This window comes from Acipenser ruthenus, chromosome 41 (genome assembly GCF_902713425.1).
Source record: "Acipenser ruthenus chromosome 41, fAciRut3.2 maternal haplotype, whole genome shotgun sequence".
NCBI classification, from domain to species: Eukaryota; Metazoa; Chordata; class Actinopteri; order Acipenseriformes; family Acipenseridae; genus Acipenser; species Acipenser ruthenus.
The window spans coordinates 5,770,772-5,797,045 of record NC_081229.1 but is presented as its reverse complement, the minus strand read 5'-3'; the positions used below and the strand labels follow the sequence as shown (position 1 = coordinate 5,797,045).

Genomic DNA, 26,274 nt, shown 5'->3' with positions numbered 1-26,274 from the left:
TGGCACGGTGGAGTCCGTGCAGTCTCCTGAAGTCTCTCTGTCTCGCTCCTCAAACCGTGCTGGCACGGTGGAGTCCGTGCAGTCTCCTGAAGTCTCTCTGTCTCGCTCCTCAAACCGTGCTGGCACGGTGGAGGCCGTGCAGTCTCCTGGTCTCTCTTTCTCGCTCCTCAAACCGTGTTGGCACGGTGGAGGATGCATTAGAGCAGGGCTTCCCAATCCTGGTCCTGGGGACCCCTGTGTCTGCTGGCTTTCATTCCAACTGAGTTCTTAATTACTTAATTGAACCCTTAATTGAACTAATAATGTGCTTAATCAGACCTTTTTAATTGTTTTCAGCTTTTAAACAGTTGGAGATTTCAAGTTAATGATACAATTTTAAAAGGCATTTTTTCAGGATCAGAGAACAATTAAAAAGGTCTAATTAAGCACATTATTATTACAATTAAGGGTTTACTTAATAAGCAGAAGGTCATGTTTTTTGTGACTCCCTTGTTTTAGTTGTCCTCTGGTAATTACAGAAGACATTAATATGATAAGTTGTATCAGGTGTGTAGGCTATTAAGAATTTTTTTTTTTCGTATAAAGCAGGGGTGTCAAACTCAGTTCCTGGAGGGCCGCAGTGTCTCCTGGCTTTCGTTCCACTCGCGCGCTTAAATAATTAGATGAATTATGTTAATTGAGAGCTTAAGTTGGAATGAAAACCAGAAGTCCCTGCGGCCCTCGAGGACTGGAGTTTGACACCCCTGGTATAAAGACAGATATGTCAAAACAGAGAGAGAGCGAGAGATCTATATTATTTATTCACAACAAATACAGAAGAACTTTTTTTGCAAGATATCGCTTTCCAAAGGCAGCTCTAATGGCTCTGTGCGAGATGCTGGCTCCCAGGTCACAAAGAGCCAACATAAAAAGAATCGGAGGGTGAGGTGGGGAAGAAGCTTGTTACTGTACACTGAGGCTAATCAAGCATGGAATAAAACCTGGAATGGGTGAAACTGCTACTAATAGAAACCTTATTTCTGTCTCCGATGTGCATTATATATTTCAGGCCTCATTCATGCATTGTTTTTCCTTGGCATCTTTTTAATATGGCTTCTTCTAAATTCTGTTATACATGAACGAATACAAGTGTTTTTGGCACTGAACAGTTTAAACAATCCAGTGTCTGTCCCTGCGCTTGCAGTTACTATCTGCAGCCTGTGCTTTCAGTACCGTTACGGTTTTATTCCTAAGCTACAAGGCCCTACATGGTCTTGATCCTGCTCATACTGCAGAGCTGCTCTTTCAGTGTGTCCCTAGTCCTGCCCTGCGGTCCTCCACATCCCTTATTACTGATGGAGCGCAGAGTTACACTCTACTCTTCTCAAACTGCGCACCGCAACTCTGGAACCCAATCCCAAAAGGAGCTCGGATTCTGTTCAATCCTTCAAAACTAGCTTGAAGACGTATTTCCACAGTTTGGCCTTTGCAGCTGCCTAGGTCTGTCTGTCATGTTCTTCGTGTAGTTTTGTACTCAGTACGCAGAGTGCTTCGAGGAGGTGTGGCTCACAGAAGTGGAAGTTTATTGTTGCTGTACCTGGACTGTCCTCCTCCTGTGATGAAGCAGCAGAGCATGGCTGCAGCGTTTCCTTCAGCTCCACTGGGGACTCGACCCTCCACACCTGCCAGCGAGACACACACACTTCAGCTACACGATGATCAGGGCGGGACAGAATAAATTGATGTTCTAAATTTTACAATCATTTATGTAAAAAGCTAAAATTATTTAAGTCAAGCAGACAAACATGTTAGTGCCTTCATCAGTGTTACTGAAACTAAAAGAAACCGAGTCAAGCATTTCAACTTGTGCTTTCATCAGCATGCTCGAGTGGGAAAACAATTATAAACTAAGAAAGTCAAGCAGACAGACACTGTTGACCAAGATAAGAACATAAGAAAGTTTACAAACGAGAGGAGGCCATTCAGTCCATCTTGCTCGTTTGGTTGTTAGTAGCTTATTGATCCCAGAATCTCATCAAGCAGCTTCTTGAAGGATCCCAGGGTGTCAGCTTCAACAACATTACTGGGGAGTTGGTTCCACTACCCTCAAAGAGATGCAGATGCAGACATTGTCACACACACACCGGGTCACACACTGCAGTCTCCGCAGCACTCACCTGAGCACCTGAGGGTCTGTTCATGGTCTTGCGAGCTCGATGTACTTTGTGAGGGGGCGGGGGGGTGTCTGCGGCCCCCTCTCCTGCCCCCCCCGTACCTGGCAAGCTCAGCAGCCTCATTGCCAGGCCCTGAGCAGAGGCGGGGGGCTTTCCTGTACCTGTCAAGGACATCTTGGCTCTGCTGGTCAGCACAGCCCCGACACTGCCAGGTTTGGAGAGGGGGGAGCAGGGGGGGAGTGTCTTCGCAGCGTGGCCTGAGTGGCAGGAGGGGTTACAGATTAGGCTTGCATGGCAGTTTGTTATTTCAATGATGTAAACCATACTTATTAAAGTAAGCTAGTAGTTTCAAGGTACCAGAAACTGTACAACAAATACAAACCTTGTACCACTGAAATGTTATCGATGCTTTTCTAAGAAGGGATTCACCTCTTCAGGGATCATTTCAAAATGTAAAAATCGGACAATGAATTGTTATTGTTATTTTACATTTCCCTCTTCACTCTATTAAGGTGTTTGCAATCATTCAGAGTGGTTCTGGTTCTGATATGGAGTGGCTATCATTTCCTCTCTAAATCTGCCTTTCCCTGGCTTTGAGCTTGTCTGGAGAATCCTAACTGCCAGGCACTGAACTGCCTTTCTTATTCAATTCAAATTGTGATGTGATATGTGACCTTTTATTATTATTATTATTATTACTCTTGTTTGGAATCACAGTGTGTCATTTCATTTTTATTCATCATTGGTGTTGATTGGGTTAATTTACATTTCCAAGTGAAACAAGGGAAAACCTCTGCTTGGGTTTGTGAGGATTACTGCTCTTCGTAGATCTGCAGAGAACAGCGATCCACACAAACCCAAGCAGCTGTTTCTTCACTTGCTTCAGTTGCAATGGTAAATTAGCCCAATCAACACCACTGACCCTTGCCTGGTAGAGCTCAGTCTGAATAATGGGTTCATGCAGCTCTAGCTAATGTGCATCCTTGCTAAAGAGCATGTTGCATACCTGGCATTCCCTTGCTTGCAGTTCCAGCAGTGGCAGCACTAGGGGGTGCTGTGATGGCAGTTTTATCTGGTTTCTCAGTTATCTCCTCCTCTCTGTCGTCTTTTCCTCCTTCTCCGGTGCCACTGTCACACTCCCTTTCTCCTCCTTCTTCGTCTTTTTCTTTCTCTTGCTCCGCTGGCTGTGAAATCAGCGCACCCATCCGCTCTGTCTCCTTGGTAACCGTTGTCAAGCTCGCGCTTGCTTCACCTGGCGGGGGGGGGGGGGGGGTATGGTAAATGCAGTTCATATCAGAGTGTCTCCATCATGCAAAAGAGGGGTCATCTGATAAATGGTTTTCCAGATACAGGCAAAAAATGTATGAAGGACGGATGAACGCTCAATAGCCAAACAATGTTAACACTAACACTAATGACTAAAGCTAAGGTTTACAATTTTAGAAAAGCAAACTCTGAAGGTATGAAATAGAGACTAACAGAAGTAGATTGGAGTAAAATAGAGAAAACATCCACAGAAAAAGGATGGCTGATTGCATCCCAAAAGTAGACAAATCTAAATCTAAAACAGAATGGCCAAAATGGTTTAATAGATCAATTAAAAAAAATATTCAGCGAAAAAAGGCACTTTACAGAGCGTGACCAAAAGAGGGAAAGTCAAAAAGGAAGTTAGAAAGGCCAAGAGAGAGATAGAAATCAATATTGCTAAGGGGGCTAAAACCAATTCCAAAATGTTTTTCCAATATAATAACAGCAAGAGAACATTCAAAGAGGAGGTTAAATGTCTAAGAGACACAAATGGCAAAATCATAGATGAAGAAAAAAAATAGCAAATATTTTAAATGATTACTTTTCACAGGTTTTTACAAAGGAGGACACGGACAGCATGCCCCACATGTCGACCTGTTCCTATCCAATTTTAAATAACTTTAGCATAACAGAGGCAGAAGTGTTAAAGGGACTAGGAGCTCTTAAAATAAACAAATCCCCTGGGCCGGATGAGATCCTCCCAGTAGTACTCAAAGAAATGAAAGAAGTTATTTACAAACCGCTAACCAAGATCATGCAACAGTCTCTTGACACAGGGGTTGTACCGACAGACTGGAAAATAGCAAATGTAATACCGATCCACAAAAAGGGAGACAAAACCGAACCAGGTAACTACAGACCAATAAGCCTGACTTCTATTTTATGTAAACTTATGAAAACTATAATAATATCCAAAATGGAAAATTACCTATATGGTAACAATATCCTGGGAGACAGTCAGCATGGTTTTAGGAAAAGGAGATCGTGTCTAACTAACCTGCTTAATTTTTTTGAGAATGCAACATCGACAATGTATAATTGCAAAGCACACGACATGGTTTATTTAGATTTCCAGAACGCTTTTGACAAAGTCCCGCATAAAAGATGAATTCTCAAACTGAACGCAGTAGGAATTCAAGGAAATGCATGCACATGGATTAGGGAGTGGTTAACATGTAGAAAACAGAAAGTACTGATTAGAGGAGAAACCTCAAAATGGAGCGAGGTAACCAGTGGAGTACCACAGGGATCAGTATTAGATCCTCTGCTATTCCTAATCTACATTAATGATTTAGATTCTGGTATAGTAAGCAAACTTGTTAAATTTGCAGACGACACAAAAATAGGAGGAGTGGCAAACACTGTTGAAGCAGCAAAGGTCATTCAAAATGATTAAGACAGCAATCAGAACTGGGCAGACACATGGCAAATGACATTTAATAGAGAAAAGTGTAAGGTACTGCATGCAGGCAATACAAATGTGCATTATATGGATCAAACTGCTATGCAATGGGAGTCTTATTTCCAGCCCTCCTGTATACCATTTGCAACAGATTTCATCACCAGAGGTGGATAACACAATTACAACATTCAGAAAGACTTCTAATGGAAACGTCTGACACTACTTATATGGCTGGATTCACAGTCCCCGATTAGCACCTATATTAGGGTCGGTCTCTCTCTCTCTCTCTCTCTCTCTCTGAAGTGCAGTGATTCACTGTGCATCAGGGGATAGAGAGACCTGACCAGGAGCACTAGCTGCTGCAGACAGCAGTGATTCACTGTAGAGTCCTGCATCGGGTAGGGTGCCCACGGGTCGGAATGTTGACTTTTTCACGGTTTGCGGTTCGGGTGCGGGTAAAAAAAAAAAAAAATGTAAATTTTAGGTCTGAATTTGAATCACGAATGAAAATAATAAACATGTGACTGGATTCGTCATTATGTTTTTGTGAACGACAGCCAGAAACCTGGTGCATCATCTCTGTGAAAGCACAGGTGTAGCTCCCTTTCAACTGGTGGCACGAAAGATATAGACAGGACAGGTATTTTACTAGAGATAGAGGCTGTGTGGTCCAGTGGTTAAAGAAATGGGCTTATAACCAGGAGGTCCCCAGTTCAAATCCCACCTCAGCCACTGACTCATTGTGTGACCCAGAGCAAGTCACTTAACCTCCTTGTGCTCCGTGAGATGTAATTGTAAGTGACTCTGTAGCTGATGCATAGTTCACACACCCTAGTCTCTGTAAGTCGCCTTGGATAAAGGCGTCTGCTAAATAAACAAATACTAATATCCAGACCACTAGAGAAAGCTACCACGCTGTAAAGCCTATTGTATGAACTCAATCTGTGGAGAATGGTAGAGATATCTGTGTGTGAATGTGAGAGCGTGGGAGAGTCAGTCGACGCAGGCAGTAGGTAAAGGACAATTTGATTCACTAGCTGCTGGAGATATGTGAATGATGTGATTCACTAGCTGCTGGAGATACGTGAATGATGTGATTCACTAGCTGCTGGAGATATGTGAATGATGTGATTCACTAGCTGCTGGAGATATGTGAATGATGTGATTCACTACCTGCTGGAGATATGTGAATGATGTGATTCACTAGCTGCTGGAGATATGTGAATGATGTGATTCACTACCTGCTGGAGATATGTGAATGGTGAGATTTAAATTTGGTACAAATGCATTACATCCATATTTCAGTTGGGTCTTAACAAAACTAATAACAGTAACTGAAGCAAAATAAATAAATAGTTCTCTACTCTTTCTCCACCATGCTCATCCACTCATATATAGTTTCAATTGTGCAGTTTTGAAAGCATGCTATCTGGCTCTGCATATAACGCTTTATATTGGGTGGCATAAATTAATTAAATAGACATGCAATTGCATATTAATGTTAAATTAATATTGAATAAATATGCAATAGCTGGTTTCTTGCTAAATGTTAACCAAATGTCAATTGAAAATGTAATTGCAGATCACGTCCATTTCTATTATGTTTTGTTACCCTTGAAAATATGTAATAATCTCCCATTGTTTACATGTTTTTAATTGAAAATACAGTTAATCTGACTTAAATGTTAATGGAAAGTAATTGGAATAATTGAATGTAAATTTAATATCAATTGCATATCTATTAAATATTATATTAACATGCAATTGCATATCTATTTAATACTAAATGTATGGCATGCAATACAAAGCGGTCCCTGTTTGCCAGCCCTGCTTTTAGACTGCACTGCACTGCCTGGGGCATTTCCTCTGAAGGTGACATTCTCCCCACTGCTTCACTGGCTTCTTTAACCAATCAGCTGCTTCCTCTATTGACTGACATGCTTTCAACCAGTAGCATGCTTCGACCCAGAAGAACATGCTGGGGTGAGATGACCAAGGAAGTAAAGCAAGGTAACTGAACTTTCTTTGACCTCGTGTAGTACCTGATGATTTCAAATGAAAACATGTGTTTGCTAACTGGCCTCTTTCAAAACTGCCCATTTCAGACCCATGTAACCAGTGGAAGGGAAAAATGGGTAGGATTTATTTGTGTTAGCTACAAATACCTTTAAAATCACTTGATTTTACATCCAAAACATGAGCGCACCGCGCATGGTACCATGATGCAGATCGTATCGGGACCTGCATATTGAGAGCTGGATCGGATTGTGCTGTGAGTGTCTCGTTCCACCCCTAGAGGGCACTGTATGTGTAGCACTTACCGTTCTCTGATTGGTCCGCTGTGTTTCTCTCAGACCCAAAGGACACACCCTCTTCCTCAGCCTGTGCATCTGGTTTAGTCTCCCCCTGTTCAAAAAACAAGTATGCATGTTTTTTGCCTGAGTGTTTAAGTTTGTAACATTGTGGAAATGCATGTTCTTATACAGCAGTGCCATAAATTTAAAATACAGTTGGAGACATAGAAAATGACTTGCACCTTCCTACTAACTATATACGTGTGATCATCAGTAACGTAAACAATACACTATAACCCAACATGTTTTTGTATTTTAATCCTATACAGCAGCACACGGATGCTACTACAATATCCTGTATCAATTCACACAAGACGTTTAAAACTACTCATTGTTAAAATGCACGTCTATGCCCAGCCGACACACGTGTAGCTGCTTCAGTACAAATCGGACAGTACGGTCTGCTGTCAAAATGTAAACACAAGTACTTATCGTCGTACCGATTCAACGTGCACGTCTAACTATACAATTGCTTTAAACCAGTTAAACAGAAAATTAAGGAGCTGCAATATTGACTTTTTTTTGTATCGGCTTTACATGTCGTTCATGATTAATATAACCGAACACATAACAATGCAAAATATTCCGGTATACCGACGTGGTAAAATAGATGTGCTTTCTTACGTATAACCAGACCTTTTATTTAGATACTATGCGTATTCATCAATAAGAGAATTCATTAAAAAAACATATGTATTTATTTTAAAAATATACAAATATAACGTTTTATTTATTTTTACCTTTAGCAGATTCTGCTGTAGAGCAGCCATGGCGCGTCTACGAGGCTGCTAACGCTAAGAGCGTCACTCCAGCCTGACCCCGCCCTCTGTCGTGCGTGCCCCGCCCCCTCTCTCATTCAACCCAACGGAATCGTATTTTAGGTCCCTCCCGTCACGCTGTGCGTCACCGCCCTTTCCTATTTTCCCCTTTCCCGGGTGTCTCACAAACCACGCCCTTTCTCATAGCGCGCCCGCATCTTCTCTTATCTGACCCCGCCTCGCAACGCTGCTCTGCAAAGTACTGGCAGACTGGTGACGTATGGCTGAGGTAGTCGATACATTTCGATAAGGTGAAGCCATCCTCGTTGCCATAATGGGTAGGGGCAAGTAGCCTGTGTCCTCTCGTGATGGTTTGAAGTGCAGGCGGACAGACTGGGTGCGTTCACGGAGATCATTCTGCGCAGGTTCTGTGCAGAATCTGACCAATTTAGCCAATGGGTGCGTTCACGGAGATCATTCTTAGAAGATCATTGGCTAAATTGGTCAGATTCTGCCTCCATCAACGCACCCATATGTCCAATACTCCAGGAGGCTGTTTCCGAAGCAACTTTACCGAAACAGCCTCGTAAGGCGGTTGTAAGTGCAGCCTTTGCAAACTGCAGTGTTTCCCGAATACCAGCGTAACTCCAGTCGCTCTTGAACTACTGCTTGAGTTCACGATGGCGTGAGACTCGACCTGTCCGTGAATGCTGTGTCGTGCACTGTGGGGACGCAAACGACAGAACTTAGCAAGGGCTGCTGTGCGGGGCAGTTGCTCAGACACGCCAGCAGCACCAGTGCAGAAGTCCTCGGAGTCGGCTCCTGCAATATTAAACGTTCAATAAATCCTGCCATTGCTTGCGAACCTCTTTGCCTCGCGGAGGACCATGTGTTTGAACCACTTTCATTGCAATTTCTTTCCACTTCTTTTTTGTTTGTTTGGTCACGTTATTTATTAGTTTACAGAATAATATATCCTTGTTTATTTCTACTTAATAGTTTTACCTACTTTGGGGTAAATTTGTTTTCCCTGCATTAATCAACCAGCGGTGTATTTTTCGTTTGATTTACTAGAAAACTTGCTACTTCATAAATTGGGTTCAAATGTGTTTCCCAACAAAGCCCTGAAGAAGCTCTTCAAAGCTTAACGATGCACGCGAACATCACGAACAAGCTTCACCAGCGGCGGAGGAAGCAGAAGATGAGCCCCGCTCAGGACCTTATTGTGCCCCATTGTAGTCAATGCAATGCCTAATATGAGTTCCACAGCAAGAAACACGGTGTTTTTAGTGCTTATTTTGCCACGTTATGTTGAACTCCTGGTAAAGTCAAACTCAACAGCTTGTCTCAGGTTTTGCCCTTTCTGTTTGTGGTAATATTAAAAGGATGACCCTTAAATTCCACATGTAGCTCTGGAACCTGACCACCAGGTGGTGCCAAAAACAAGCAGCATTCTGTTTTTATTATTTGTATTAGTTTTCCATAGAAGTGTATACATTCATCGCATGATATACAAAGTGCACAAGAAGGGAGAATTCAAAATAAAAGATACAGGCATGTAGCAATATATTCAGATGCAATCATAAGATGTACAAAGCAAAACCAAATCCTATATATATATATATATATATATATATATATATATATATATATATATATATATATATATATATAAAATAAAAACTATAAAAACGAATCAAACAAATGCTTCCAGTGTTTTTTTTTTCTTTTTTTAAACAATGCTGTATTTTGATAGTTTTTATATTTATGGGTGTGGCATTATGAAATACAAAATATTTATTAAAAAAGCACAGCGAAGAAAAATGTGCATTTGTGACTTTTCTGAATGATAATCATCCGATTGTGAAGCTGAGCCCTAAACTGTAGGTAGGGTTCATTTATAAAAAAAAATAAAGAAAGAAATAAAAATTAAATTAAATGCTAGATACTTTGAAAAAGACTACTTAAAACTTTGTAGTTGAATTGTAGTTTCTTCCAGAATGTATAATTTGGGAGAGAATGTTTTGAATGTGCTATGGCCCCCTGAAAGTTATGACATTATTTTGTCAGCTACGAACGCTTTGAGAACTCTCAATGAGACCCGTTTGGACAGCTTTGATATACATGTTCCCGGGTTCTCCAGCGGTGGTGGGTGTATACAGCTTCTCGGGTTCGTATTCTTTTCACTCAGACGGGTTTCCCGTTGAGTTGGTGATACGTAGACACGCCAACAACGTTGGTCTCCATGACAGCACGTAGCCCCCAGTCGTTTTGTCCGTCGCGAATTAAAGGGGAATGTTGTTCTAGGGTGCGGCAGGATGTCCTATGTTAGAACTGGAACGGAGGGTTCTGTGTAATTGAGTTATTGAGTAATTAGACTCACGCATAAGTGAATTGGTTTGTACCATGGGCTGTGCACGATCCGAAGGACGGATGACACTATTCGGTGTATAAAGTTCTACTGTTGGCCTAATGGTTTTTTATAGTGCTGTTCGAACTGCATTTCACAGATTGTGTAAAGGAAATAAATACTACAGGACTGCCCAAATCATAAATTGCAAGTGTATTCAAAAGAAAAAAAAATTACAATATTTAAAATGACAACTGAACACACACACACACACACAAACTGACACACACACACACACACACACACACACACACACACACAAACACACACACACACACACACACACACACACACACACACACACACACACACAGCACACACACAGCACACACACGTATAACATGCCTTCAAGGGAAAGTGTGTTTGAAAACAAACACTGGAGGTGCTTATAAGCTTCTTATGCCATGGCAACTCCACTCACTCATTTCTATTGTGCTCCTGTGTTTGTGATGTCATTTACTACAGAGATACCGATGTGACAATCTATTGCTTTCTATTGAACCCTTCGGGCATCGTGGTATTGAGGGTATTTATCCCTTTGTTTGACTTTATCCTTCTGTATTGTACATGATCTCATTTTATTTCTTCTAAAACTATAAACTGTAGGTCATTCATGTTTTGTTCATTTTGATGAAGTGTAACTATTGGTTCATTTACTTTTTATTTCTTCTGTTTCATCGGTGGTTCTCTATTCTTTTATATAATGTTGTACCCGACTCCCCTACATATTTTATGTTGTTACATTTCTGGCAAAATCTACCATAACAAGCTTGCTAGTTTGCATGAAGAGTTTCTTATGACTGAATATCTGTTTCCTCTATTTGTGATTTCACTTTGATCTTTATAAATATATATATGTGCCTAGTTTACATGTTCTCTTACAGGTTAAGTCCTTTAATGTGTCAGTGATGTTTACTGTGGACCAAAATGTCAACTAAATTAACATCCCTTCTAAAAGCCACTACTGGTGCATTTGGAAAAATTAGTTTCATTCTTTCTGAATTATGAAGTATATGTAAATGCTCCTAAAGTATTTCTGAAACAATATGCATCTAAATGGTATTCTTTCAGCCTTCTTTTCTCTTGTCTTATACTCAATGGTTCATTTCTATTGAGTTTGTCAAACTGGTTTAATTTAATTCCCTCTCAAATATCTGTTCTTATATCCACTTTTTTTAAGATTTATTTTTAAACCCTTTCCCTGGTTTTTATAGTCATTTTCATCAAAACAGATCATTGTTATCCTTATACCCAGTTCTTTAGGAATGTTATTTTGATATATATATATATATATATATATATATATATATATATATATATATATATATATATATATATATATATATGATATGTAGATTACATATGTAGCTACTGATGCATCAGTAGGTTGCAGTAAAGATCTGTGTACTGTTAATAGATTCTTGGTCAAGTTTAACCAAGGAATCGAAGAATTCAATTTCAGATTTTGCCACCGTAGATTCATTGCAACGTTTTTTTTTTTTGTCATTTTTGTACACTGCAGTTATACCTTTTCAAAACTCTCTCACTCTCTGTATATATTGGTCGCCGTCAGAAAACCACTGCAACCTTCCCCTTTAAGCTTGTTTTGTGTTCGTTGCTTGTGCGGAGGAGAGCTGAGAGAGAGGTTCGCTCTCCTCGCGGGATCGAGAACAAAACCAGAACAAAGAACTGAAACACAAACTGGGAAGGGCGACCCGAGGAGAGAGAGACAGAGAGACAGAGAAACGAGGCGACACGAAAGCACTGTAATCAACACCGCCAAACAATCAAACTGAAGCACTCATTTCATGAATTAATGCACTGCCTAACAGAGGGATAAGCCACGGGCTGAACCGTGCCGGGCTGTTGGGTTTTATTAACAGAATAGCGAGGCTGGCCCGAGGTCTTTACTGGAGGACACGGACTGAGAGGCTGCGGTAGGTACAGACCATGACATCATCACAGTAGCGCTCCGCCAGCACCTGCTTTATATTGAGTGCATAGTCGAGATTTCACTCCAGAATGTGCGGGGAGCAAAACAGATTCACAGCTACTGAAACGTGGCAACAGCTTTTTTTGGTGATGGCTACATTTTTGCGTTGTCTTTTTCGTACGAAACGTTTCCTCTGCACCTCCACACACGAGACGGGTATCGCTGCAGACCGCAACCTCATCCAGCGCAGCTCATCGAGGACAGCGCTCTCGTGGTCATGCGTGCGCGGCTGTTGATTACGTCATGCTCCATCGGTACAGCACGATCACATGTTGAGGTTAATCACTTTGTTTTGCGTTTGGATCATTCGCAGTGCTACTGAGGAACACCATTATTAACAAACTCACAGATATTGTTAAGTAATTAAAGTGATCTGACGTGCGGTTTTGACGGGACAGTGCCACTTTTGGAACACTGGTCCCAGTGTCCCCAGAGCCTTTCTTGGGACGCAAAAGTTTTTTTCCCCGGAGTTATCACGTTGTATTGTATTGTATTTTCATGCCGGTTTCATGAAGTTTTTCAGTTCCAATCAGTAATATGTTTTTCAATACCAATCAATGATAAAAAGAAAGCCTGTCCTGTCAATTTGAAAACATCTCTGTGTATTTTACATAGACTAATGCTTATATCAAGGAGGATTAAATAGTATTTCTTTCGTAGGTAACGAAGTGACAGCATTTCATTTGATCAGAAAAGGAATATGATTTAATCTTATTACAGCTGGATCCATGTCTCTCAAAAAAACTCCAGCCAAGATTAGCAAAGAAATTAGCCTTGGTGAAATGCGTAGTTATCGAATTCAGATTGTCAGAAGATGCTTTCTCATGCTCATTGATTATACCGAAAAACTGCGTAATTGAAAATAACGGAATAGGCAGGACATTTCAATGAACACGTTTTGAACAGGCTCCTTTCCGTTTTAAGTGATACCTGTCAGCTTACAGCATGTTGAAGGGGTTGGTTTGGAAATACTATTCAGAGAAGCTCAAAGGGTTTGCCTACGTGGATTACTGTGTACCAGACTTAACAACTACTTCACAAGGACATTCCCATCTGTGCAATCAGGGCAGCTTCTAAACAAAACTCAGAGAAGCTGATTATCAGTGAAAAGGCAGGGAAGCTTCTGGGTGATGCCGTGCCTTCATTTATTGCAAACAGTCAAAAGATATTTAACCCATTTCATCACCTTTAGGCTTCCCACAACATCATATAAAATGCATGTCTTGTTTAATAGTAGAAAGTGGGTGAAAACAATTGTTTCCTAGTGTTAATCACGGTACACTAATGATCCAAGCAGAAACTGCAATAGGAAAAAAATATACAGAACAAATGCCATGCCATATTAAATGTAGTAATACATAGAAATATTGAGATACTGTAAAGCCTAAATATTTGTGACCGAGATATTTGGCTAATCACACTCATAAAACCTATTTTGCTCCAGAAATGTTGGCGACCTGTTGCAATATACGAGCTATATATTTATCATACGTGAAAAACACATAATAAAAGGCTTGCAAATATTCATGGCTTTACAGTATACATACAGGAAGGGCCTGGTTTGCAGACTGGACTGGAGGATAGTATAGAGATAGATAAAAAGAGAGAGAGACGTCTTGAAAGAGAGAGGAGAAGATGCAGTTTCTTAGGCAGAAAAGGGACTAGATTTGCTGCACTAGTCAGCAATAAAATAGATTTTTTTGTAAATGGAGAATCTCTGAATTTGATTTTATTGAATTGCTACTGTGTAATAAATATACTTGTTGTGTAGAAGTGAAATTATAAAGACTAAGATCATTTATTCATTCACAAAAGCCTGGTTTTATCCAGGCAGGTTTGCATGGCGGATGTATAAAACACACACTTGTGTATATATCTGATCCTATTCATTGTACTATATTTTTATTTAATTATTTTTGTTTTTTCTTCATCAGTCAAAAGGTAAGCAGCAGCAACTGTCTGTAAATGACAGGAAATAATAACATGATCACTGGAGTGCTTTAAAATCCATTCTCTCACTAACCTTAATAACATGATCACTGGAGTGTTTTAAAATCCATTCTCTTACCTCTTATTAACTTTAATAACATTTCCGCTGCCCCCCATTTTTTTTTTTACTGTAAAGAGATTCAGTATTTCAAATGTAAGCTATCCATTTTTTTTAATATTGTTTTTATTAGTGTCCTGCCTGCAACTTTGCATAGCTTTACATTCTCTCTCTCTCTCTCTCTCTCTCTCTCTCTCTCTCTCTCTCTCTCTCACAGGGTATTAATGTAATACTTGTTTTGATAATAATAAGGTTAATTATAAGAGAAAGTGTCTTCAGTATTAATTGCAATGATGGCTCTGCTGCCCTCTGGTGGCCCGACTGAGATACTGCGCTTCCAGCTGCCCGGCCATGGAGCCGCCACTCTGCGGAACACGAACCAGCTGCGCTCCGACCAGCGCTTCTGTGACATCACCATCGTCGCCAACGACAACCTCAAGTTCCGGGGTCACAGGGTCATCTTAGCCGCCTGCTCCCCCTTTCTCCGAGACCAGTTCCTGCTGAACCCCTCCTCGGAGCTGCAGGTACACTGTTTGAAATGAAGGCCATTCTAAACAGCCTCTCCCATAACCATCCTCAGTGGTGCAGGAGTGGCTTGCGATGGCTAGCAGTGTTGATCACACTGGCCTCGCTCAGTGACAGTCCCCATCTGCTCCTTTTGATGGCAATGTATCAGTCCTCTCCAATATCAAGGAAACCCATTTATTCAGTATTAAAGGTAGAATAGGCAGGTTGTAGAAAAATAAACAAGTCTCCCACGTATCGTTCATCTTGCATGGTTTTCAATTCTTGTTTTGTTTCTGTTTTTGATCAGAACTTATTTTTCAAAAGCTTGAGCTCAGCAAGAATCATAGCAATATGTTCTCTACTAAAGACCTCTCTCCCCTCTCCTCTCTCCTCTCTCTCCTCTCCCCTCTCCCCTCCCCTATCCCCTCTCCTCTCTCTCTTCTCCTCTCCCCTCTCCCCTCTCCCCTCCCCTCTCCTCTCCTCTCCCCTCTCCTCCCCTCTACTCTCTCCTCCTCTCTCTCCTCTCCCCTCTCCTCCCCTCCCTTCTCCCCTCCCCTCTCCCCTCTCCTCTCCTCTCCCCTCTCCTCTCTCTGTCCTCTCTCCTCTCCTCCCCTCTACTCTCTCCTCCCCTCTACTCTCTCCTCCCCTATCCCCTCTCCTCTCTCTCCTCTCCCCTCTCCTCCCCTCCCCTCTCCCCTCTCCTCTCTCTCCTCTCCCCTCTCCTCCCCTCCCCTCTCCCCTCTCCTTCTCCCCTCTACTCTCTCCTCCCCTCTCCTCTCTCCTCTCCTCCCCTCTCTCTCCTCTCCTCTCTCCTCTCCTATCCCCTCTCCTTTCTCTCCTCCCCTCTCCCCCAGGTGTCTCTCCTGCACAGCTCACGCATCGTGGCTGACCTGCTGCTCTCCTGCTACACGGGGCTCCTGGAGTTCGGGGTGCGTGACATTGTCAACTACCTGACAGCAGCGAGTTACCTGCAGATGGAGCATGTGGTAGAGAAGTGCCGCGCCGCTCTCACACAGTTCATCGAGCCGCAGATACACAGCCTGCATGAGGGGGCTCCTGGGGCGAGCGCAGGGTCGAAGGGCAAGGCAGGGGCGGGAGGAGGTAACCCGGGCAACAGGAAAGGGGCGGGGCTGACCAAGCAACAGAAACACCCGGTGCAGGCACTGTCCCACTCACACCAGTCAAACCAGTCCCAGCCCAGTCCGTTCCAGCTCCTGCAGCACAGTCACCAGCATACCCGCTACCAGCACACTACTGGACAGGCTGAGAACCCAGAGGAGCTGAAGGTATTGGGAATGGGGAGGCTGACCCTGGGAATGAGGAGGGTGACTCTGGGAATGAGAGGGGTGGCTCTGAGAATGAGGAGGATGACTCTGGGAATGGGGGGGTGACTCTGGGAATGGGGGGAGGGTGACTCTGGGAATGAGAGGGGTGGCTCTGAGAATGGGGAGGCTGACTCTGGGAATGGGGAGGCTGACTCTGGGAATGGGGGGAGGGTGACTCTGGGAATGGGGGGAGGGTGACTCTGGGAATGAGAGGGGTGGCTCTGAGAATGAGGAGGATGACTCTGGGAATGGGGGGGTGACTCTGGGAATGGGGGAGGGTGACTCTGGGAATGAGAGGGGTGGCTCTGAGAATGGGGAGGCTGACTCTGGGAATGGGGAGGCTGACTCTGGGAATGGGGGGAGGGTGACTCTGGGAATGGGGGGAGGGTGACTCTGGGAATGAGAGGGGTGGCTCTGAGAATGGGGAGGCTGACTGGGAATGAGGAGGATGACTTTGGGAATGAAGAGTCTGACTCTGGGAATGGGGTGGGTGACTCTGGGAATGGGGAGGCTGACCCTGGGAATGGTTATACTGTACGTTTGAAGTAATTAAAAGTCAACAATAATCCGCACACTGCTATTTGAAGAGTGGCAATAAAAAACCACTACAAAATTATGCAAAGAACTTTATTTGTAGAACAGGCAAAAGTTGTGTTTTTATTGCCACTCTTCAAATAGCAGTGTGAGGATTATTGTGGACTTTTAATTACTTCATGCATTTGGAGATCTACGCACCTGGTTTTGTTTGTTTGTTTGGATTTCGCTTTTAAGGCGCAGTAAGGACTTCATCTAAAATTATACTGTACGTTTACCATAGTTTACCATGGTTTGTTTTTTAATATACGTTACCATAGCTCTCTGTGCTTGTCTCTCCGTTCCGCAGGTCAAAGTGGAGGAATTCCCTGAAGATTGCGCGGACGACTTTGAAGATGAGTATGAGGAGCTGTCCGACGTGTGCATCGTGGAGGATGGAGGGAGCATGGGGGGATGGATGGGGAGGGAGAGAGAAAGGGAGGAGGGGGTGGAGGCCGAGGGAGGAGGCAGTGAAATCCTAAACAAGGAGGAGGAAGAGGAGGAGGATAACAAAGAGACACTGATGACAACAAATGAAGCCCAGACGACATCGACAACAACAGCCAGGAGCAGCGGCAGCCCCAAGACGAGGGGCAGGAAGCCGACGCTGTGGGATTACAGGCGCCAGCAGCAGGGCATTCTGGGAAGGGAAGGGACGCCTATCCAGGAAGGAGACGGGGTTCACTCCACGGGAGAGGGGCTGGGAGGCGGAGGTGGGGAGGAGGAAGAGGGAGGAGGGGAGTCGAGTCTGGGAGAGGAAAGGGAGGAAGAGAGGGGCTTCAAATCCTATTACCAACCCCTACAGGAGCATCACCTCGGGGAAGGACATGGCCTGGCAGAGGTGGAGGAGGAGGGCTGTGTAGGTTTGGAGTGCCCGGAGGATGCTGCCCGTAGAGTGGGCTCCACCTCTTCCAGCTACGAGGGATCCTCCTCCTTCTCCGTGGAAATGGCCCAGAGGGATTTCCTAGCCCCGCATTGCGGGCTGTTCCCACCCCAGCAGCAGCCCCCCGTCTCGCTGGGCTCTTCGGGGGTCAAAACCATCAAGTGCAGCCGGTGTGAGGAGTTCTTCCAGAGCGTGGAGAGGCTGGTGACGCACATGCGTGCCTCACACTGCGTGTTCATGTGCCCGCGCTGCGGGAAGCAGTTCAACCACACCAGCAACCTGAACCGCCACATGAACGTACACCGCGGCATCAAGTCCCACGCCTGCCACGTGTGCGCCAAGAGCTTCACGCAGAAGTCCACTCTGTACGACCACATGAACCTGCACAGCGGCGAGCGGCCCTACCGCTGCTCCTACTGCCACGTGAGGTTCGCACACAAGCCAGCCATCCGCCGCCACCTGAAGGAGCAACATGGCAAGACCACCGCCGAGAACTGCATGGACGCCAACAGTGTGGCAGAGATCAACGTGGTGGTGCGCTGAGAGGAGGGGGGAGAGAGGAGAGGAGAGGAGGCTGAGGAAACTGGTTTAAATAAGTGTAGTGGTGTGCTAGGAACCTGCTGTAGGCTTAGTAACTAACTACAACAAACAAACACATTGTATGTATGTGCAAACAAGCACATTGTCAGTACTGGATATTGTTCACCAGTCATGTTTGCAGGCATCTGCATTTTAATTTGGGGGAGGAGGTGATAGACAGGGAAAGAGTTTTTGCATGGCAGAGATCAGCATGGTGGTGCGATGAGAGGGGGAAGGAGGAGAGGGATAGAATAGGACAGAGACGGGGAGAGGGAGACAACAATGCATATCAGTAAGTATTATAAAGATATGAAAGGATGTGATGAAACTGCACAACATTCAGCACACTCCAGTGACTTTTCTATGACATCAATCAGTGAGACGGGTAAAGGGAGAGATGGAGAGAGAATCTCTTATTTTTTAGGGAGGTGACAATGTTTGTAGTTTGTTTTATTTACCACTCCATGATTCAAACTTGTAAACATGCAACACAATAAACAAGATCGGACCTTCTCAAGGTGGTGGCTACAAGCAGACAACACGGTTCACTGATTACCAGTCACTGTTACGCTGGGGTACAGTTGTTTCAGAGGGACAGGTCACTGTTACGCTGGGGTACAGTTGTTTCAGAGGGACAGGTCACTGTTACGCTGGGGTACAGTTGTTTCAGAGGGACAGGTCACTGTTACGCTGGGGTACAGTTGTTTCAGAGGGTACAGGGCACTGTTATGCTGGGGTACAGTTGTTTCAGAGGGACAGGTCATTCTTACGCTGGGGTACAGTTGTTTCAGAGGGACAGGTCACTGTTACGCTGGGGTACAGTTGTTTCAGAGGGACAGGTCACTGTTACGCTGGGGTACAGTTGTTTCAGAGGGACAGGTCACTGTTACGCTGGGGTACAGTTGTTTCAGAGGGACAGGTCACTGTTACGCTGGGGTACAGTTGTTTCAGAGGGACAGGTCACTGTTACGCTGGGGTACAGTTGTTTCAGAGGGACAGGTCACTGCTACGCTGGGGTACAGTTGTTTCAGAGGGACAGGTCACTGTTACGCTGGGGTACAGTTGGTTAAGTTCAGACATGATTCTCAGAGCTCTATTGAGTTCACAGAGTTGATTTAAAAAATGCTGTGATTAGCCTCCCCCCGCCTTGCTTCCATGAGAATCCACTGTGAGTTGTATTAACCGTCTCGGCATTAGAATTATGTTTTTTACTCGTGTAAATAAGGTTTTTAACAAATCTGCTTCAGAAGAATAAAACAGATTCTGTGTTTTTATTAAAAAATGTTTTTTTGTCATTTTGTTCTATGCTTCATAACTGAAAAGTATAAACTATATTTGTACCCCTTTGCTTATAAACTGAATACACGTTTACCTTAATGTGTGCAACTTTTATTTAGGACAAGAAATGTGGTCTGTTATATATCTTTTTAAAAAAGCAGTACAAATGGAAATCACAGTAAACTCAATGCTACTGGACTCAAACTCTGAACTGAGACTACCCCACTAAACAAAAACAGACATTATCAAAAGAGACATGAAGAAATGTATTTCAATATTACATTCACCGGATCAATACTGGATAAGATATCATAACCCTGACATGTTTTACTGAGCCTCTTCTGGTGTAAAGCAGTGAATGGTCAATAACACAGAGTTTCCTTTGGCCTTGTTTATTATTATTAACATGTTTCTTATAAAACTGTTTGTTAGCAAGCCAATGAAAAGTGCAGAAGATGCAGAAGACGGCTCTGAAAGATTTACAGTTGAGTACATGCTGGTTATTGGATGAAGTTCAGGTCTTTTGGTTCATTTGTTCCCAGTTTATCTCTCAAGAAGTCCTGCACCTCAAAGAGATTAATATGATAATCTCGGGAGTCTTTCTCAGTGGGTTGCCTCCTGCCTCCAACACAAAGATTCTTGTTCCCCCAGCTTATAACTCCCACCTGAAAACAGAGGAAAACAATGCATTCAAAGCATGTTGTTTTTAACTTAGTTTTAAACAGAGCAGACTGCATGATGAGCTCCGGTACATCGGGGTGCATGAAACCCCCACAATCACAAGCAGACATAATGAGGTGCTTTTTTACAGCTGCCCAGTCAGTTGCGCTGAATATTTTGTAGCGAGCTCTTAAATCTAGTCTGATTAGTCTGATTAGGACTAATACAAATCTACATATGGATGCATTTCAGTAATATATTAACATGGAAGTACATCAGAGTACCGCTGCAATGCATCAATAGAAAAGCTGCTTCAATAGTCATGAACAGCTTGTACCCCAATGCAATCCGAGACATCTGTAGGAGGCTCGGAGTGTAGGATTAAGGGCTGCTGAAGATTGGTTTATAAATCAAGGCACATCTCATGTTCACCGTTCCAGAGTGCAGCAGACAGACGGGCGGATGCATTGCAGTGCACAGGGATCCCATTTCCAGGAAATGACTGATAGGCAGTTGTTATATAATATAGCCACACCGAATTGGGGTTTATGTCGCTATCTGAAAATACTGAACACAGTGATAGTGAAAGGCCCTTATACAGTGAAATACAGGACTTGCACAATTGTACGGTCAACGTGGGTTAACCGTGGATTAAGCAAGTCAGTGATTTTGAATGGTGGAATTGCGAGCGAGCACTGCATACTGTAAATGCACCAGTTTCTTTTAGATTATATCTTAGTAAGTTTATTGATTTATATAGCGCCTTTCATACAACAGTATCTCAAATTGCTTTACAAGTCAAGTCAAATTAGAATAAAATCAACTAAAACAATTAAAAAACATGAACATGAAAAAGTTTAGTAAAATAAATCAAAACACCAAAAAAATGTTAGTAGAGAAATAAAATTAGAAGAAAGAACACTTAACATTTTGTATAAAATGCTCGTCTAAAAAAGTGAGTTTTTAATCTTGATTTAAAAATATTAAGTGACTCTGCATCTTGTAAGGATATTTTTTGTCAAGTTATAATGTATGAATTATTATAAAGACTACTCTTTGCAGTTATGAAGCCAGACTGTATTTTAGCGGTTGTGTGAACTGGCATTCTGTGAGACCTGGGAGAATTGCAATGTGGTCTCACAGTCCTTGTCTTGAGGAGGTGATGATTGCTTGTCCTGAAGTGATTAACATATCTTCAATGGTACTGCATCTACTTTTGATTGCTCTTTGAAACAGTCTTTTGTATCTCTGATCAGCACATTATTTGCCAGACATGTCTCCTCTCTCATTAGCATTGTTGCCCACCACAAAACTATATACACTATACACCACAAAACTATACACACTGGTTTGCAGAAGTATTCACCCCCTAGCTCTTTCGCGTTTCCTTATTGTCTTAATCTTTGGGAGGGACAGGAGACCAGAATCAGCCTACCTTAAAGCAGGTCTAGGTACATATAGGGACAAGAGCTGTTTTAGATAATCAGGTGCCAGGCCATGAACTGTTTTGTATGGAGTTATGTGGTGACTTTTCCTATTTTTTTGCTAAGTACCCATGCCGCTTTATTTGAACAAGCTGTTTCCGTGAAAAGGCAACCCAGCAAAAAGAGCATTGCAGTAATCAAGTCTAGATGAGACAGAAGCATGACTTAGCTTCTCAAGCAATGAAAGACAAGATCTAATCTTAGCAATATTTCGTTGATGATAAAAAGACACTTTGGTGACATTACGGACATAAATCAGAATCAAATCTGAATCCCACATTTCTGGTCTCTGATTTGTGGTTTGAAGTTAAATTACTCAACTCTGTTTAGAGAATTAGCAAATTCTATTTGTTGCTGAGAACCCAAAAATCAAAACTTCTGTCTTATCTGAGTTTAACTGCAAAACATTTTAAGGCATCCAGATCATTTCTCTTCTAAACATTGCAGTGCATCCATTTCATGCCGCCTCCTGCAACAATGACATATTATGTTGTAAAATGTATTGTCCAGTTGATTTCTGACTAATGATGTGGGATTAAAACGTTCAAAAGGGTCTGCAATATGTTTCAAACATACGCTGCGATACAGACAGCAGGGGACACAGACAGGTAATGTACTGAGTTTTTGTACACGTTGCAGGGTGTCCTGTAACGCTGCATGATTTTATTAGAAAGCTGTAACAGCAGCAGGAGCACACGCGCAGTCAGGAGGGTAGTTGGATTCCTGCTTGTACTGACCTGAAACATTCTTCTTTTCTTCTCGAGAAACAGGGAGCCCCCAGAATCACCTGTAAACACAACAGAGGCGTGATGTGGTTTTATTACTGTACCAAAATCAGAGAAAACAACAAAAGTCAAGACCCTTCTCTCAGTGTGGGAATGTACCTTTGCAGGTTACGTCATCTATCACTGGGTCTGTGCCTCCAGTGCACAGGAATCTGTCCGTCACAACGTCAGGCCAGTCTATACCAGGAACATCCTTATAGATTGGGGCTTTCAGTGCGTCTTTATAGCATTGCTGTTTGAGCTGTCAAACAGAAAAAAAGAGAATCTTGATTCGAAAAGTCAGAAAGAAACAGGAAGGCTTTTAAAGGAACCGTGACATCTTTAAAATCCATTCTCTTACCTCTTATCTTTCTTAACGTTATTATCATCATCTCAGCCCTCTCCTTTTGAATAAGTGTTACCCACGGTATCTTTTAAAACCCATTCTCTTACCTCTTATTAGCACCAGCAACAATATCACTGGCCCCCTTTAAAGGAGTGCTAAGAAAGGCTCTTCCATTTGATCTTTGGACACTTGGTTGTATTTCTGAAAGGCGAATCCGCCCCTTAATCAAATATGTAATTATCAACACATACATACAGTGCCTATAGAAAGTCTACACCTCCTTTCAAAATTTTCACCTTTTGTTGACTTATAGCCTGGAATTAAAATGCATTAAAATAGTTTTTATTTCATTTATCTAGACATTCTACCCCACAACTTCCAAGTGAAAAAAATATTCTAGAAATGTGTAGGAAATTAATTAAAAATAAAAACTGAAATATCTTGGTTGGATAAGTGTCCACCCCCCTTGTAATAGCAATCCTAAATTAGCTCAGGTGTAACCAATCGCCTTCAAAATCACACACCAAGTGGCCTCCACCGGTGTTGAATTGTAGTGATTCACATGAATTCAGGATACATTCAGCAGTTCCTGTAGGTTCCCTCTGCTGGGTAGTGCATTTCAAAGCAAAGACTCAACCATGAGCACCAAGGCGCTTTCAAAAGAACTCCGGGACAAAGTTTAAAGGCACAGATCAGGGGATGGGTATAAAAATATCAATGGCCTTGAATATCCCTTGGAGCATGGTCAAGACGATTATTAAGAAGTGGAAGGTGTATGGCACCACCAAGACCCTGCCTAGATCAGGCTGTCCCTCCAAACTGGATGACCGAGCAAGAAGGACACTGATCAGAGAGGCTACAAAGATGCCAATGGCAACTTTGCAAGAGCTACAGGCTTTCATGGCCAAGACTGGTCAAAGTGTGCATGTGACAACAATATCCCAAGTACTCCACAAATCTGGCCTGTATGGTAGGGTAACAAGAAGGAAGCCATTACTTAAGAAAGCCCACCTTGAATCCTGTTTGAAGTATGAAAAAAAAAACACTCAGGAGATTCTGTAGCCATGTGGCAAAAAGTTTTGTGGTCTGATGAAACTAAAATGGAACTTTTTTGGCTAAATGTAAAGCGTTATGTTTGGTGCATCACCCAAAGAACACCATCCCTACTGTGAGCATGGTGGTGGCATCATGTTATGGGGATGTTTCACATCGGCAGGGACAGGGGCACATGTCAGGATAGAAGGGAAAATGAATGGAGCAAAGTACAGAAAAGTCCTTGAGGAAAACCTCTGCAAGAAAGCTGAAAAAGGGACGGAAGTTCACCTTTCAGCATGACAACAACCCAAAGCACACAGCTAAAGCTACACTGGAGTGGCTAAGGAACAAAAAAGGTAAATGTCCTTGAGTGGCCCAGTCAGAGCCCCGACCTAAATCCAAACGAAAATTTGTGGCATGACTTGAAGATTGCTGTCCATCAACGCTCCCCAAGGAACTTGACAGAGCTTGAACAGTTTTGTAAAGAAGAATGGTCAAATGTTGCCAAATCTAGGTGTGCAAAGTTGGTAGAGACCTATCCCAACAGACTCACAGTTGTAATTGCTGCCAAAGATTCTTCCATCAAGTATTAACTCAGGGGGGTGTAGACAATTATGATCTTTCAGTTTTGTATTTTTAATATATAATTTTTTTCTAAATAAAAACTTTTTTCCCCTTAAAAGTGTGGAGTATGATGTGTAGATAAGTGGAAAAAATCTAAATGCTAAAAAAAAATCTAAAAATTTAAATGCATGAACCTCTGAGGCACTGACACAACAAAATGTGAAAAAAGTTCAAGGGGGTGTAGACTTTCTATAGGCACTGTATACCCCCTCTCATCCATGCTCTGTATCAACACATATATATATATATATATATATATATACCCCCTCTCATCCACGCTCTTTATCGTTCATTTGTTTGGTATCGTTTCATCTGTTTGGTTTTGTACTCTCACATTATGGGGTTGTGTTGCTGTTCTCATCCTACCTTCGCATTATGGATTCGACTTCTCCAATGGTAGACCCAGCTCTAGGTTTCGGCAGGAAAAGGTAGCCGGCTGGTGTCTCGACAGGAATCGTCTAACACAAAATCCATTTTCCTGCATTCTGCTGTGATCCTCCATTCTACAGTTTCTGGTTTAGACCAGCGATTACCAGTCCAGTCACTCTGTCGCAGACCATCCCTTGGTCCAGGAAACTCCATGCTCAAATTCGCGAAGGTAAGAACGCAAATGTAGTCATATTGTTACTTTATTCCTTGTAATGTATGTCTGCAGCTCTCCGCTTGTTCAAAGAGTTAACTCTTCTGGAATTGTTTTATCTTTAGTCCTTAGAGACAGCTCTCTTCCCCTGTCAGGAATGCGTCAATGTTTTTCTATGGGGTAGCCAAACCTCTTGAGCAGTCATACTTGCAACAGGATCACAACATAACATTCATAATCTACAAATCAGTCTTTCCATCCTACGCTCCTGATAATAACAGGGTGGTCATCTTTGCGATTTGTGGAGACTTTGAAGCTCCATTGGACGTGGAAACACTCAAACATGCTCGAATGTTTTGGACGGACGTGTAGCAGACAAAACGTTTTATTGAGGTATGTGCATGTTTTGCGATCATGAATGCTGGGATGATCTAGCATAGGTTTCGGGACTGCTGCATAGGGGATGCACATGCTCTCTCCTTCTTGTGAGAGATTGAAGAAAAAACAAACAAAAATAACACACATTGTTCTCTGGTACTGGAGTCGTCGTTTTCATCAGAGTTGAAGTTACAGCTGAAGTGGCAGCTGCAGACCATGGTATCACATACCATATAAAACATTGCTATTGGACACACATTACGTTACAACCAAGTCTGATATAGTTGTGATCCTTATTCTAAGACAATCTGCATAAACAGAGTGCTTGTGATGCACTGTGCAGAGCAGTGTGGTGCTGTGCCCGAGCTGTGCTGTGCTGTGCTTCACTGTGCGTGCGCTGTGTTGTGCAGCAGTCATTTTCAATGCTTCATTTTGTATTACACTGGCAGGGTTGTTTTAATATGTTTTACCAAATCACCCGCCTCGACAGGTCGTTGACACTCTGCCTCGCCTCAGATCAGACGTAATATTATTCGAAGCAGCAAAGTTAATGTTAAACAATACCATCCAGCAAACACACAGTGCCGTTTTCATCATACATGCAGCTAGTGCAGTGATGCTCATTCTGTTCCATACGCCTGCTTTCTCTAAATGTCAACCATCCGTTTTCATTGCCTCTACCCCGATAAACTGGAATGTATCCACTCACTCACACACTCAATTCTTCCAGATCAACGAACAATTCAAACAGTAACTTCTTCGCTCGCAGGGCATTTCAAATTCGTCATTTGCATTATTTCTCAAGGCAGGACATATCTCGTCTCATCGCATTG

At 42.7% G+C, this 26,274-nt stretch overlaps 3 protein-coding genes across 4 annotated transcripts in view; 1 reads left to right on the top strand and 2 right to left on the bottom strand.

Moving 5' to 3' along the window:
* The window catches only part of LOC117964869 (histone-lysine N-methyltransferase EHMT2-like), a 43,150-nt gene extending 35,079 nt beyond the window's left edge, over positions 1 to 8,071 (bottom strand). For both annotated transcript variants that reach the window (XM_059010468.1, XM_059010469.1), the window contains exons 1-5: positions 7,958 to 8,071; positions 7,185 to 7,269; positions 3,160 to 3,405; positions 2,157 to 2,410; positions 1,577 to 1,661 (exon numbers count right to left, since the gene is read on the bottom strand). In XM_059010468.1, the coding sequence (XP_058866451.1) occupies positions 1,577 to 1,661; positions 2,157 to 2,410; positions 3,160 to 3,405; positions 7,185 to 7,269; positions 7,958 to 7,987 (700 nt within the window). In that variant the 5' untranslated portion in view covers positions 7,988 to 8,071. The remainder of the gene's footprint in view (positions 1 to 1,576; positions 1,662 to 2,156; positions 2,411 to 3,159; positions 3,406 to 7,184; positions 7,270 to 7,957) is intronic.
* Positions 8,072 to 11,957: 3,886 nt separating this feature from the next.
* LOC117962313 (zinc finger and BTB domain-containing protein 12-like) lies at positions 11,958 to 19,592 on the top strand. The gene is made up of 4 exons (XM_034919339.2): positions 11,958 to 12,322; positions 14,643 to 14,949; positions 15,787 to 16,218; positions 17,141 to 19,592. The coding sequence occupies exons 2-4, from the start codon at positions 14,716 to 14,718 to the stop codon at positions 18,254 to 18,256; spliced, it is 1,782 nt and encodes a 593-aa protein (XP_034775230.1). The 5' UTR covers positions 11,958 to 12,322; positions 14,643 to 14,715; the 3' UTR covers positions 18,257 to 19,592.
* An 83-nt stretch (positions 19,593 to 19,675) lies between these two features.
* Positions 19,676 to 26,274, bottom strand: part of LOC117434001 (complement factor B-like) — a 50,814-nt gene continuing 44,215 nt past the window's right edge. The window contains exons 16-18 of the mRNA XM_059010721.1: positions 22,599 to 22,740; positions 22,452 to 22,501; positions 19,676 to 20,235 (exon numbers count right to left, since the gene is read on the bottom strand). Coding sequence (XP_058866704.1) covers positions 20,071 to 20,235; positions 22,452 to 22,501; positions 22,599 to 22,740 — 357 coding nt within the window. The 3' untranslated portion in view covers positions 19,676 to 20,070. The remainder of the gene's footprint in view (positions 20,236 to 22,451; positions 22,502 to 22,598; positions 22,741 to 26,274) is intronic.